The sequence below is a fragment of the Parambassis ranga genome, chromosome 24 (assembly GCF_900634625.1).
Source record: "Parambassis ranga chromosome 24, fParRan2.1, whole genome shotgun sequence".
In the NCBI taxonomy this organism is placed as follows: Eukaryota; Metazoa; Chordata; class Actinopteri; family Ambassidae; genus Parambassis; species Parambassis ranga.
The window spans coordinates 4,540,085-4,554,734 of NC_041043.1; the positions used below are offsets into that span (position 1 = coordinate 4,540,085).

Consider the following 14,650-nt stretch of genomic DNA (forward strand, 5'->3'; position numbering starts at 1 on the left):
CTGTTGCACTCTAATAGTGCAGATTTCATTTAATTTCACCACCAATAGCAGAATTGTTCCCTCTTCAGGAAAAAAAATTGGAGAGAGGAAATTTAGCAGATTGCATATCTCCTCTTCTTCTTCTTCTTCTTCTTCTTCTTCTTCTTCTTCTTCTTCTTCTTCTTCTTCTTCTTCTTCTTCTTCTTCTTCTTCTTCTTCTCTGTCTGCATATTTTGCCTGCTCCACAGTCAGACAGGAGGGTTGCACACCCGGAGCTGAATGGCACCATTTTCAGAACTGTTTACAGGCATGCAAGAATTAGCAAAACACCCAAAGAACACAAGCTTCTCCAAGAACACACAGTGGGAGATTTCTCCCTCTTCTTCCTCATTTCACATTCTGTACGATGTACTGCAGAGTTTCTCTTCAGCACCTATCACAAGGGCTCATCTCCTGAGGAAATGTTGACGGTGTTGCAGGAGTAGGAATCACCTTGTATCTCCCTGCTCTCCTTACTGTGTGTGTGTGTGTGCAGGTATGTGTGTGTACATTTTGGGACTGCAGGCGCTTGTGTGGGTGTAGGCTCATATCAGGAGCATTTGATTTTTGAGGAAAATATTGGCAGAGGTGTTATTTAGGTCAGAGAGAAGAGAGGCAGGTTGTGAGGACACTGCACTGAAAACACAAAAAGAGAAAGTAGAGAAAGACTACTTTGACTTTTCTTTGATAATTTGGAGATGTGGAGACATACACACACACAAACACACGTGATGTTTTCAAGGACTGAAACAATAGGCCTAATGTTACATTTTTCTGGTGTGAGAGGTTGGTTAATAAGAAAGTCTGGGAAAATTAATATAAAGTGATTACTGCATCCTGTCTGTCTGATCTCTCTCCCACCTATTGGTTTTCAGATTAATTATTATTAATAATAACTTATTTGTATCACTTGCTACTAAAATGAGCCAGCCCCTTTAGGGAGGTCTCCTATATCACTAGAAACTATCGTCATTGCTACTGCTGTGCTTCAAAGTTTGTGTGGCCTTCAGGTTCTTTCGAAGCTCTATTGTCACCAATTTGACATTGATGTTCCGCTCTCCATTCCACAGCACTGCTGTTCTGCATGTCCCTTCTAATATTTGTACAATCATGACTTCCTGTTAGCCAATGAACTTGTGTACAAAAAAGGACAATATGAATTTGTTTTATTATTGCTTATTTATTTGATATAATGATTAGTAAAAGCAGAGACAACAGACAGATGAAAACGGCTGAGAGAGTAGAGTAAATATTAGCTGTAAGAAAAGAGGTAGAATAGAAAATTTGATGATGAACATCAATATGATTTTCTTCTTTCCCATTGCTCTTGTGGAGTTCAGGTTCAATAAGTGCGGGAACATCTGAGCCACATTTTAATCATAAACTCGGGTCCTTTCTGTGGCAGACAATTCCCTGAGTTAGACTGAAGTTAAAAAAATAATTTCAGTCAGAGTGTGAATTAGTATGCCATTTATAGATTATTAATGAGATAAAAATAAGTTCTAATAGGATATACCTCATCAAGTGCAGAAAGGGGGCTGGCATCTGAAGCGAACACGGTAATCATTGCACAACTTCCTGCCTTGGTCCTGGTTTCTGCAGACAAATCCAATAGTTGTGTTGCTTCTGAAAAAACAGAAATGATCAAGACACTATAAAGATTGAAATACTCTTAATTCCATCAATAATAAAGTCTCTGACTGACTTATAAATCACATCCCCTGTGGCAGCAGCACTGACACCAGACAGAGTTGTGGCCTCGATGTCTGTTGGACTGGGGCAGATCTTTCCAGGGTTCTCTATGCGAAGTTGGTCCAGGATTTCCCAGTCTCCAGTTCCAGAGGGATCATCTCTGTCAAACCATTGTGTCCAGCACCCTGCAACAATTACAGATACAAAGACTGGTTTAATAATTATATTAAAACAAATGGTTTGATCCACTTATGAATGAAGGTGGTAAAGTTCCACTGGAATCATTTTGATCATAACACTTGGTCCAGCAGCTTTGTGGTAGCAGCATGACACATGTAGAAAAGCACCCCCACCACAGAAAGAGGGCTGGCATCGGAAGCGAACACGGTAATCATTGCACCACTTCCCGTGTTGGTCCTGGTTTCTGCAGACAAATCCAGTGGTTGTGTCACTTCTGAAAACCAGAAATGAGAGAGACACTTTCACATAATGCAATACTCTTCCTAACATCCATCCATCAATCATGAAGTCTGACTGACTTGTGAATCACATCCCCTGCTGCAGCAGCACTGAGTCCGGACAGAGTCTTGGCCTCGATGTCTATTGGACTGGGGCAGATCTTTCCAGGATTCTCTATGCGAAGATGGTTTAGGTCTTCCCAGTCTCCAGTTCCAGAGGGATTGTCTCTGTCAAACCATTGTGTCCAGCACCCTGCAATGTTTACAGATACAAAGACAGATGCAATAATTACATAAAAACAGTGTAGGCTGGTTATGAATGAAGGTATGAAAAGTAGCAGGGCCAACTAAGACCTGTTTTAAATAAAATAAAAAACATATTCTGGTCACACTGGTTTTTCCAAAGACATGCAGGTACTACACAATGATTGGAAAGTCATAAGGGTATTACTTATAATAATAATATGAGCATGTTTCTATTGAATAAACAGTTTTAAGCCACACAAAAGGTAAATATATCTCTACAAGGTAAATTTTGTTGCCAAGACAGTCGCAGAGAAGAAATTAAGTCTTACCAGCATTCATTTGGGGAGCTACACCTGTGTGAGAAATGAAAAAAAAATAGTGTGAGGTTTTTATGTGAAGGATCCCACCCATCAGACCCATCGAGAAGCCTCTGGTTGCTTTCTGGTAAAGATAGTCAGGATAGTGCTGACAGGTGCTGGAGATGAACCTACCAATAATCAGTCCTGCAACAATGGCAACACTCAACTGTAGGGGAAAAAGGAAGAAGAAGTCAGCACAATGCACATGTTTAAGTCAAGAAAAGTAAAATTGTGACACAAAAGTCACATTTACCCATTTCATCATGATTGCAGATATTGGAGATGCTCAAAACCTGCAAAAGGACAGTGGAGCTGATTATATTCAGTAAAATAAAAGTAGAAAAACTGCTCAGGTGCAGACCAACAAAAATAGAGGATTAGATTGTTTCCTTACGAGAAGCTGCACATATTCTGGTGATACTGGTTTTTCCCCCCCACAGTCATGCACAGTGATTGGAAAAATCATATGGACAATACTTACTATATATGAGCTTGTTTCCATTAAATAAACAGTTTTAAGCCACAAAAAAGTTAAACATATCTCTACAAGGTACTGCATGGTTAAGTTGCCAAGACCGTCACAGAGAAGTCTTACCAGCATTCACTTCCAGTGCATGCAAAGGAGCTACACCTGTGACAAAGACAGTTGCAGTAAATACATAAAAACAGCTGTCAGCTGCTTAAGAATTAGGATGGCAAAATAGTGGGGCCATCCTAAAGACTGGAAGGAAACTATACAATACACTTACACAAGAAAAGTCAAAGGATTATTTGTATTTTTTGTTTTGGTTATTTTCTGTTTAATTTTGAAAGACTATGTCCCCTATCCCTGCCCTGGTTATGTGCACCTGAGTTTTGTTACCCCTCTCTGTATTTGAGTCCTGTCATTCCCTTTGTCTTCGTCAGTTCATCTGTTTACCTCCATCTTGTCCTTGTGTCTATGCTGTGTGTTCCTGTTCCCCTGTCACCTTTTTGGATTACCTGTACCTTGGCTTGGTTAGTTTCATTTCAATAACATTGCTAATACAAAGGCAACTGTGCAGTTTACAAGGTTAAATTCTCACATCAAGCAGCTGCACAGGCACATTAGAGCTGTACATCCATCAATGCAGTGAACCTATGTGTGTCAGGTACTGCGGAAGTAGGACTCAGGCACAGGCAGGATTCATCAGTCCAAAAACATACTTGAAACTTACTTGAACACAAGGGACACAGACAGTGACGAGACAATCTAACAAAGAAAAAGGGGAACACAGGACTTAAATAGACAAAGGTACAAAACACAGGTGAAACACATTAGGGCGGGGCAAACAATCACCAAAGGCGGGGAACACAGGGGAAGTTTAACACACAGACAGAAGAGCGACAAGAATTACAAAACAGAACAGGAAACAGGACAGAACCAAAGTAACTTCACAAAGACCGCCAGAAACAAGACAACAAAGGGAACACCATGAAACAAAAAAACTAGAAAACTAAGAATTAACTCAAACCATAATTACCGGTAACCAAATCCAGTGTGATTCTCTAAGGGTTTCTGTTGGTTCACTGAACAAATTTTACAATAACAAGTATTATTGTAGCATTCTCAGTATAAGATAAGATTTTAGATGATCATGTCATGCATCACTGTCATTCCCTCCACTGGTCTATATTTGTATCCATGCATCATATATTGTGCTCATACTGTGTACTGTACTCTGATAGGATTTTAGTGACACTCACACTCTGTACTTTACTGCATTTAATGTGACTTGATACCTCTGGCACAAGAATTTCCTTCGGGATTAATAAAGTTTTATCTTATCTTATCTTATCTTATCTTATCTTATCTTATCTTATCTTATCTCATCTTATCTTATCTTATAAGCCATGCAAACAATAAACATTTGATATCATGTATGTTTTGTATACACTAGTAACCACACAGGGCACCACTGACAACATCTATGGCATTATATTGACTGATCAATAAAACACAGCAGTTCATTTCCACAAAGCTGTAGAAATGAACCTTTGCTAGGAATGTGTCCACACAGTTATCCACAGTGAACATATGCCATGTGCTTGTAAGCATAGACTAGAACATTAGCAGTAACATGCCAAAATAGATTAGAGGTTGTACCATCCCAATCACCTACATACCTATGAACAATGACAATTACCATGTGGTTAAGTTTCACTTTCACAGTAAGCAACAAAAAACATATGGGTTAAGCTTAGGCCTTTAAAACAGGGTAAGGTTTCATTTTATAAGGCTGTCCTCATTTTCAGCTACCTTTGCTAATTTGGAGATGTGGAGACATACACACACAAACACACACACACATGCTGTTTTCAAGGACTGAAACAATTGGCCTAATGTTATATTTTTCTGGTGTGACAGGTTGGTTAATAAGAAAGTCTGGGAAGATGAATATAAAGTGATTGCTGCATCCTGTCTGTCTGATCATCTCTCTCCCACCTATTGGTTTTCAGATTAAGACAAACACTGCATGTTGTCAGTAACATTTACTATTTGTATCACTTGCTACTAAAATCAGCCAGCCCCTTTAGGGAGATCTCCTACCGGAAACTATGTTCATTGCTACTGCTGTGCTTCAAAGTTTGTGTGGCCTTCAGGTTCCCTCGACTGGCTTCGGGCACCAAGCAGTTGCCTGCCTTGTGTGGTAGCAAGCAGCACCTCGGCACACTATCACAGAATGACATGTTTCTGAGGTAGCTAAAGTATGGAAGATGGCAGAATGCTCCAGCATTCCACACATTTCTGGCTTGCAGCCCACAGCGGTGGCGACTGCAAACCAGGAACATGAATATGAACTTGTCCAACAACCCCACCTGATTTGGCACTCTCAGACTCAGACCTCTTCCACAACATGAGGAAGAAGCTCTATTGTCACCAATTTGACATTAATGATGTTCCGCTCTCCATTCCACAGCACTGCTGTGCTGCACGTCCTTTCTAATATCTGTACAATCATGACTTCCTGTTAGCCAGTGAACTGGTGTACAAATTAATTTGTTGTTTTATTATTGCTTTTATTATTGATTTATTTATTTGATATGATGATTAGTAAAAGCAGGGAAAAGAACAGACAGATGGAAACGGCTGAATTTACTTTTATTTGGCAGTTTTAATTTTAAGTTGTAGGTATCATATGTGTAGGCTTCTTGTATTATAGAGTAAATATTAGCTGTAAGAAAAGAGGTAGAAGAGAAAATTTGATGATGAACATGAATATGATTTTCTTCTGTTCCATTGCTCTTGTGGAGTTAAGGTTCAATAAGTGCAGGAACATCTGAGCCTGAAGAACTCGGGTCCTTTCTGTGGCAGACAATTCCATGGGTTGGACTGAAGTTAAACAATAATTTCAGTCAGAGGGTGAATTAGTATGCTATTTATAGATTATTAATGAGATAAAATACTAAAAATAAAAGTTCTATAATAGGATATACCTCATCAAGTGCAGAAAGGGGGCTGGCATCTGAAGCGAACACGGTAATTATTGCACCAACCTCTGCGTTGGTCCACAATTCTGCAGACAAATCCAATAGTTGTGTCGCTTCTGAAAAAACAGAAATGATCAAGACACTACAAAGATTGAAATACTCTTCTTAATTCCCATCAATAATAAAGTCTCTGACTGACTTATAAATCACATCCCCTGTGGCAGCAGCACTGACACCAGACAGAGTTGTGGCCTCGATGTCTGTTGGACTGGGGCAGATCTTTCCAGGGTTCTCTATGCGAAGATGGTCCAGGACTTCCCAGTCTCCAGTTCCAGAGGGATCGTCTCTGTCAAACCATTGTGTCCAGCACCCTGCAACAATTACAGATACAGGTGCAATAATTATATCAAAACAAATGGTTTGATCCACTTATGAATCAAGGTGGTAAAGTTCCACTGGAATCATTTTGATCATAAAACTTGGTCCAGGGAACTGCAGCAAGCGAAGACACACAGAGAGACAAACAACAAACGAGAAGAGGCAGCCAGCTTTGTTGCAGCAGCATAACACATGTAGAATAGCACCCCCACCACAGAAAGAGGGCTGGCATCGGAAGCGAACACGGTAATCATTGCACCACTTCCCGCGTTGGTCCTGGTTTCTGCAGACAAATCCAGTGGTTGTGTCACTTCTGAAAACCAGAAATGAGAGAGACACTTACAAGTAATGCAATACTCTTCCTAACATCTATCAATCATGAAGTCTGACTGACTTGTGAATCACATCCCCTGCTCTAACAGCACTGAGTCCGGACAGAGTCTTGGCCTCGATGTCTATTAGACTGGGGCAGATCTTTCCAGGATTCTCTATGCGAAGATGTTCCAGGACCTCCCAGTCTCCAGTTCCAGAGGGATCGTCTCTGTCAAACCATTGTGTCCAGCACTCTGCAATGATTACAGATACAAAGACAGATGCAATAATTACATAAAAACAGTGTAAGCCGGTTATGAATGAAGGTATGAAAAGTAGCAGGGTCAACTAAAACCAGACTATATCAGACCATGCAATGTGAACCATTAGATTTGATGTTTGAGTTTTGTTTTTAAATATCTGCTGAAATAAATCTAAGCTGCTTTTAATGGATGGAATTCAAGTGGAAAAACTGCTCAGGTGCAGACCAACAAAAACAAGAGGATTTAAGTGTTTCCTTACGAGAAGCTGCACATATTCTGGTCACACTGGTTTTTCCAAAGACATGCAGGTACTACACAATGATTGGAAAGTCATAAGGGTATTACTTATAATGTATGAGAATGTTTCTATTGAATAAACATTTTTAAGCTACACAAAAGGTAAACATATCTCTACAAGGTAAATTTTGTTGCCAAGACAGTCGCAGAGAAGAAATTAAGTCTTACCAGCATTCATTTGGGGAGCTACACCTGTGTGAGAAATGAAAAAAAATAGTGTGAGGTTTTTATGAAACTATAGTGAAGGATCCCACCCATCAGACCCATTGAGAAGCCTCTGGTTGCTTCCTGGTAAAGATAGTCAGGATAGTGCTGACAGGTGCTGGAGATGAACCTACCAAAAATCAGTCCTGCAACAATGGCAACACTCAACTGTAGGGGGAAATAGAAGAAGAAGTCAGCACAATGCACATGTTCAAGTCAAGAAAAGTAAAATTATGACACAAAAGTCACATTTACCCATTTCATCATGATTGCAGATATTGGAGATGCTCAAAACCTGCAAAAGGACGGTGGAGCTGATTATATTCAGTAAAATAAAATAAAAATGACAAGTGTGCTGTGTCAGGTACAATTCAACATGCTCAAGACAACTCTCTCACAGACTTACCCACAGGACCTCTCAGTAGAACAGGATGGCTCTTGGAATCTCTGACTGGCTCTACAACTAAACACAAGCCTTTATATTATCTGGATGGGCACTGATTTTGGTAAATGATGATGCAGTTTGCTTCCTGAATGTTTTTTTGTTTCTCAGAAATTGTCCATCCCTTTCCGTATCAAATGACACATGGTTTATTTAACATCAGTGTGTATAAAGTAGGAGGGTATGTTAGGACCAGGGCTCTCATGTCTCACACACACATTTCAACAGGTTTACACACTCACATGCCACACATGACATTTCTCATGCAGAGAAATTATTAATTTTGCTGCACAGAAAGTCCCATAGACTATCCTCTAAAAGAATCAAAGGCAGAGTAGAGTTTGCAGTTACAAAGACAGATGCAATAATTACACAAAAACAAACAGTGTAAGCCGGTTATGAATGAAGGTATAAAAAGTAGCAGGGCCAACAAATCTGTTTTAAATAAAAACCAGACTATATCAGACTATGCAATGTGAACTGTTAACAAGTTTTAGGAGTTTTGTTTTTAAATATCTGCTGAAAGAAATTTCTAAGCTGCTTTTAATGGATGGAATTCAAGTGGAAAAACTGCTCAGGTGCAGACCAACAAAAACAGAGGAGGATTTGTTTCCTTACGAGAAGCTGCACATATTCTGGTCATTAAGGACATTAAGGACATTATGTACAATATATGAGCATGTTTCCATTAAATAAACAGTTTTAAGCAACAAAAAAGTTAAACATATCTCTACAAGGTACTGAATAGTTAAGTTGCCAAGACACTCACAGGGAAGAAAGCCTTACCAGCATTCACTTCCATTGCATGCAGGAGCTACACCTGTGACAAAGACAGATGCAGTAAATACATAAAAACAAATAGTGTCAGCTGCTTAAGAATTAGGATGGGAAAGTAGTGGGGCCATCCTAAACACTGGAAGGAAACTATACAATACACTTACACAAGTAAAAGTAAAAGGATTATTATTTGTATTTGTATTTTTTGTTTTGGTTATTTTCTGTTTAATTTTGAAAGACTATGTTCCCTATCCCTGCCCTGGTTATGTGCACCTGAGTTTTGTTACCCCTCTCTGTATTCGAGTCCTGTGAGTCCCTTTGTCTTTGTCAGTTCATCTGTTTTACCTCCATCTTGTCCTTGTGTCTATGCTGTGCATTCCTGTTCCCCGGTCACCTTTTTAGATTACCTGTACCTTGGCTTGGTTAGTTTCTGTTGTTCTTGGACTCTTTTGTAGTAAAGTGTCACTTCAAAGATCAGGAGCCAGAGATTCCTCTCTTTTATCTGTTTCAGCTACACAGAAAGAAACAGGAGGTAGGGAGATGCGAATAAGCAAGAAAGAGAGAGAACAGCCGCTACAGAGACAACACAATGGAAAGGTGAGAAAATTAGTGACTGCAGGAAACACAGAGAAAATGTCTCATTTCAATTACATTGTCAATACAAAGGCAACTGTGCAGTTTACAAGGTTAAATTCTCATATCAAGCAGCTGCACAGGCACATTAGAGCTGTACATCCATCAATGCAGTGAAACTGTGTGATTCTCTAAGGACTTCTATTGGTTCACTGAACAAAATTTTATAGACTACAATCAGACATTGGATCTTTTTGCCAAATTGACTTGAGTATTGTTGTTTTTGTGCTTTAAAATGTACATTATTGTAGCACTCTGGGTATAAGCCATGCAAACAATAAACATTTGATATCATGCATGTTTTGTACACTAGTAATTGGTTTCACTAATAATTTCACATTATTTTTGATAATAAATTAATTTAAGCAACAACAAAAGCCACTGAGAAGCCAAAAGGACCTAATTTATTGGATTGTTGGACTTGTTGGACAGATGATTAAAAGCAGGATAGGAAAAGCTCCAAAAATCTGCTGCATTCTCTCATTTACAGAGACAAAGGACCGGCAAATCTCCCTCATAATAATGATGCAGGGTGAGCATAAACTAATAAAGATGAGGACAGGATCACAACCTTGTTACAGTAACAGTACACTTAAGTCACGTTTCTTATTCCCTTACTACTACATCAGTGATTCCCTGTTAATATAACGCACCCTTGTGTCATGACGCTTCATTACATTTGTTTTAATCTTGCTGATAAGAATACCAGCAGGTGGCTATGTGCACTAGCCAATACTAGGCGAGGCTGACACTAGTAACAGAAGGAGTCATATTCATTGGTAGCTATGCATTTTTTTTTCTCCATTGAAAAAGACAGGCTGTTTGGGCATGAAAACTGACAATGCTGTGTCAAGTAAAGAAAAAATACATTTCAAAGATTCTTTCTCTGACTTGTGTTTTATGATAACGCAGATTATTGAATCTTATCACTAACTGTTCTTTCCTGCCCATAACATGTCAAGTCTTATATTCATCATGGGTTGGGCACTATGAAATTTAGATTCCATCAGCTTCCTGTACGGCTCTGCTGTCCTGCACCTCCCTCATACTATCTGTGCTGTGTTTATATTAGTACAACATCTACTGAAAACATGCAGATCACATTACCATGTCATGACTGCATGTGAGCCTGATAGCTACAGTCTATAATCCAGACAAAGACAAAAAATGTATTTGCTGTTCATTAGATGTTTTATTGGTGTCACTCATTAATTCCTTTCCTACATTATTCAAATGAGACAATGATTATTAACACCACTAAAAGATACAGATAAAGAGACAGTTTAAAGAGTTTTTCTAACAATGAGATGTGAAGAAGGAAATTTAGAGCGTAGTTCATTTATTAAACACAGAAAAAAAAGAGACAGCAGAGAAGTATTAATCAGAAAGCTGAGCTAGAATCTCTTTGACTGGTAGAGGTTTGTAACTGCAGGGGCATCCGAACCGAACTTTGTAGTCACGGCAGGTTCCAGAAGGTTGGTCAGTTTTGCGGCAAACAAATCCCTGAGTTGGATTGAAGCTGAAAAATGTTGTTAGTCAGGTGATGAATTGGTATTCTATTAACAGATTCTTAATTAGCGCAATGAGCAACTTACATGTAGAAGGAGTCCCCTGTGGAGATGGCTGGGGTCAAAGTGTCCGTGGTAACAACCTCAATGTACAAAGGGGAGTCACAAATTGCTCCTGGGTTCTCTAGCCGCAGATTAGATAAAAGCTCCCAGTCTCCTGTTCCACTGGGGTCGTCCCGATCGTACCACTGGGTCCAGCATACTGCAACAAGCAAGAAAGTCATCAGTCACCCTCTTTGTGTCAGCAGCATGACACTGCACATGTTGATCGTGTACCTCCTGCACCACAGAAAGGTGGATGGCAGCTGAAGCGAACACGGTAATCATTGCACTTCTTGTCTGGTTGGTCTTTGATTCTGCAGATGAATCCAGAAGTTGTGTCGCTTCTGAAAAGCAGAAACCAGTGAGACACTTACTACAGTCCAGCCATCGAAGCATTTACACCTTTAGGGCATGATCAGAAAATAAAGTCACAGAGATGACAAACCCTAGTGCCTGTGATATAACTCTCTTTCTGAATTACAAAGTGCAAACTGCAGCTCTTACCTATAAATCACCTCTCCTGCTGCAGCAGCACTGATCCCAGAGAGAGTCTGGGCCTCAATTTGTACTGGTTTGGGGCAGATCTTTTCAGGGTTCTCTATGCGCAGATTGTAGAGGGTTTCCCAGTCTCCAGTTCCAGTCGGGTTATCTCTGTCAAACCAGTCTGTCCAGCATCCTGCAAAATATTAATACTTTAGAACAGAGAACTCTAGAAAGACAGATAAAATGAAATTCAAAGGTGTGGTCTACTTACGAATGTGGGTGGGGTAGTAGCAGGGCAACTCTGAATGGAGTTTTAAAAAAAGGACTTTGTGAGTCTATATAAAGTGAACCATTGGTTGCAAATACAAACTGAAAGAAATATCTGACCTGGCATTATTCCCAAAGAAAGTGAAGAAGCAAAATCTGTGTGACAAACAAAATGTGTTAAAGGTTAAGATGCTGCACAGATTTCATTTGATTGCACAACTGAGATTCTTGGTATGTTGTCTTACCTGTTTCATCACTCCGTTCCACTAAAGTACTGGTAGACACATTGAGAGCCAACTGGCTGCTTTCTGGTAAGGATAATGAGAATAGTTTAGTGATCATGCATGACTTATGTTAAAGTAGAATGTTAAGATTATAGTTACTGAAAGACATGAACCTACCGAGGACCAATCCTGCCACAATGGCAACACTCAACTGTTAGTGCAAACAGAAAATTGTTAAAAAGGTAGAATGTACATATTTAAGTCAAGAACATGAGAAATATGATACAGCAAGTTATAGTTACCCATTTGATCATGATTGCAGATAACGGGGAACCCTAAACTTGCGATAAGGGAGTTGTTATACATCATTAATATATAAAAAGAATGACAAGTCAAGACTCTTAGACTGTGTTAAAACGCAAAATCAACAAAAACATATACTCACACACAGGACCTCTTAGTGTAGGATGGATGTGATATCTTCTGTGCCTCTGTGCCTGTTTAGCCTCCTAAATACAGTCCTTCCACACAATATGGAAGATATACAGTTACCTGCAAGATGTTAAAAAGACATTACATTTCCTGGAATGTATTACAGAACACGCCCAGAGAAAGTAATCCCCCATTCAAAAATGTGTAATTTGAGAATGCAATATCTTAGCAAATGGACAGAGAGTCCAATGGGGTGAAGAAGAAACAATAGTTGGAGATAAGATGTACTATGGTAATGATAAGGCGTTCCACTGTGTTTCCACACAGAAAGAGGAAAAAAAACATGTTCTCACAAAACAAAGAGCTCTCAAGCTAGATTTAACCCTTTTCGGTGCAAACGGACAACGGACGGACATACAGACAGATAGATGGGCTTGAATTGCCCCCAGGGGACAAATAAAGTTCTGTGATTTTGATTTTTCAGATAGATACTGTGGTGTTAATGATTGTTTTCCTTTGCAGAACAGTGTGTGACAGCAGAAACTGTACAGCTGCACTGAATCCCATAATCCAGACAGAATCCTGGCTCACTCCAGCATTTAAAGGCAGCTGTCACGCTATCTCTGCAATTATAAAAGGATGATTCAGGTGCAAGCAGCTGATAGCACCTGTAGTCTAGAGTTAGAAGCACCAATAGTGTTATTTTAGAAAGTGTTTAGGTGTTTTGGTTATATAAGGTGGATAATTTGTCTCCGGAAGCCTGTGTGGGTGCAGCATGTCTGATTCTGTTACAGGCTAAACTAAATGCTTTTGTATAGATCTGCCAAAGCAAACATCAACAATGACCTTCTCCATGTGGGTGTCCCTTTTCATTTTAAAATATTCTTTGAAAAAGGAGTCCAAATCATCAAGGTGATGACTTAAATTATTGTGTAGTGATAAAGCTGACAATCAGCTGTGCTTCTGTTTTAGTAAGTGAAATTACAGAGGTACTAATTTTGGACTTATTCTTCAAATGACATTTTTTTCAAGCAGGAACCATTTGATAGTCAAAGGAACAGTTCAGCCTTAAATCCACATTGTTTAAGTGTTGCAGAGTTTTGTGCATCTAGTTTTATTCGCACTAAAACAGACTGTTTGGATGAACAAACAACACTGCAGGCCACAGGGAAAATATGACTAGTTACATTTGGGGTGAACTTTTTCCTTTAAGGCTTAAAATTATGTAATTAGGGTGTGACCACGTTCAGCCATAGATGCAGTTGGATCGCCTATGCAATCAGGGTATATGATAGCACGCCTTCTGGCGTAGGAAGTAGGAGGGAGAAACGCTCCATTCAAATATTAACTTTCTTTACCTTGTTAACTTGTGCTGTTCCATTAAATGCCCCGGTAAACCATGGCTGTGAAACAGCATGCACAAAAGCAGGAGTTTCTTTATGTCAATGCCTTGGTTTTCCCCAGTGTAAGGAGTCAAAATGGCTGACATGAAAATGGTCACATTGACCGATCTTTAAACTCCTGTTTTTTTCCAATCATCCACCATGACCACATTTCTGTATTTTGCTATTACATGTACAAGAGTATCTCTACACCTATTCCATTGTCCACCCTGTGCAGCTGTGCTAATTAATTGTGCTTTCAGAAGAATACCTACCTCCCACTGTTCAATAGCAGCTGGGGATGCTCTCTGTCCATTCATACATCAGCATTAAACTTTGTCATCTGAAGGGGCGGCTGCAATATTTTACACTAAATTGTGCCTTGGACTGGATGCCAAAGTACAAATGACAGCATGGTGTACACTCATTCATCATCCAACTCCCCACACCCTCCAACCTAACATACACACACTTCCACTCTCTCTCTCTCTCTCTCTCCCCTTGTCTCCATGGAAATCTCCTCTGATGCTGACTGCAGACTTTCTTTTAGACCACGTTTACAGCTTTTAGATGGCATCTCAAATGTTACACACGCACCAGCAGCACCTAATAATGCTGGGAGTTATGATGCAGTGATAATATGTGATGAACGAGTGTACACTGCACTCATCAACACAACAATCTGCACAATAAAATGAGGAGGGGAACTCCCAGCTTGGTTTT

At 39.6% G+C, this 14,650-nt stretch overlaps 3 protein-coding genes across 6 annotated transcripts; all 3 read right to left on the reverse strand.

Moving 5' to 3' along the window:
- Positions 1-1,254: 1,254 nt before the first annotated feature.
- On the reverse strand, positions 1,255-3,999 carry LOC114428962 (cartilage intermediate layer protein 2-like). 3 transcript variants are annotated; one of them, XM_028397773.1, is made up of 10 exons: positions 3,970-3,999; positions 3,369-3,404; positions 3,027-3,066; positions 2,906-2,939; positions 2,744-2,767; positions 2,250-2,421; positions 2,064-2,164; positions 1,724-1,895; positions 1,535-1,644; positions 1,255-1,414 (listed from the first exon to the last, which is right to left on the reverse strand). In XM_028397773.1, exons 3-9 carry the CDS (start codon positions 3,036-3,038, stop codon positions 1,539-1,541), a joined length of 621 nt encoding a protein of 206 aa, XP_028253574.1. In that variant the 5' UTR covers positions 3,039-3,066; positions 3,369-3,404; positions 3,970-3,999; the 3' UTR covers positions 1,255-1,414; positions 1,535-1,538. The 3 variants fall into 3 exon arrangements, with proteins under 3 accessions (XP_028253574.1, XP_028253573.1, XP_028253575.1); XM_028397772.1 differs by having other exon boundaries at positions 1,255-1,441; XM_028397774.1 differs by lacking the exon at positions 3,369-3,404 and having other exon boundaries at positions 1,255-1,441.
- A 2,234-nt stretch (positions 4,000-6,233) lies between these two features.
- LOC114429044 (mucin-5AC-like) lies at positions 6,234-7,944 on the reverse strand. The gene is made up of 7 exons (XM_028397892.1): positions 7,933-7,944; positions 7,728-7,845; positions 7,642-7,665; positions 6,996-7,167; positions 6,814-6,914; positions 6,423-6,594; positions 6,234-6,339 (listed from the first exon to the last, which is right to left on the reverse strand). Exons 1-7 carry the CDS (start codon positions 7,942-7,944, stop codon positions 6,234-6,236), a joined length of 705 nt encoding a protein of 234 aa, XP_028253693.1.
- Positions 7,945-10,865: 2,921 nt separating this feature from the next.
- Positions 10,866-12,659, reverse strand: LOC114428982 (mucin-5AC-like). Of its 2 annotated transcripts, none has more exons than XM_028397798.1 (10): positions 12,559-12,659; positions 12,416-12,448; positions 12,291-12,324; positions 12,135-12,197; positions 12,010-12,045; positions 11,894-11,923; positions 11,644-11,815; positions 11,374-11,483; positions 11,125-11,299; positions 10,866-11,048 (listed from the first exon to the last, which is right to left on the reverse strand). In XM_028397798.1, the coding sequence occupies exons 2-10, from the start codon at positions 12,425-12,427 to the stop codon at positions 10,907-10,909; spliced, it is 774 nt and encodes a 257-aa protein (XP_028253599.1). In that variant the 5' UTR covers positions 12,428-12,448; positions 12,559-12,659; the 3' UTR covers positions 10,866-10,906. The 2 variants fall into 2 exon arrangements, with proteins under 2 accessions (XP_028253599.1, XP_028253600.1); XM_028397799.1 differs by having other exon boundaries at positions 12,416-12,453; positions 12,559-12,591.
- Between the last annotated feature and the right edge of the window lie 1,991 nt (positions 12,660-14,650).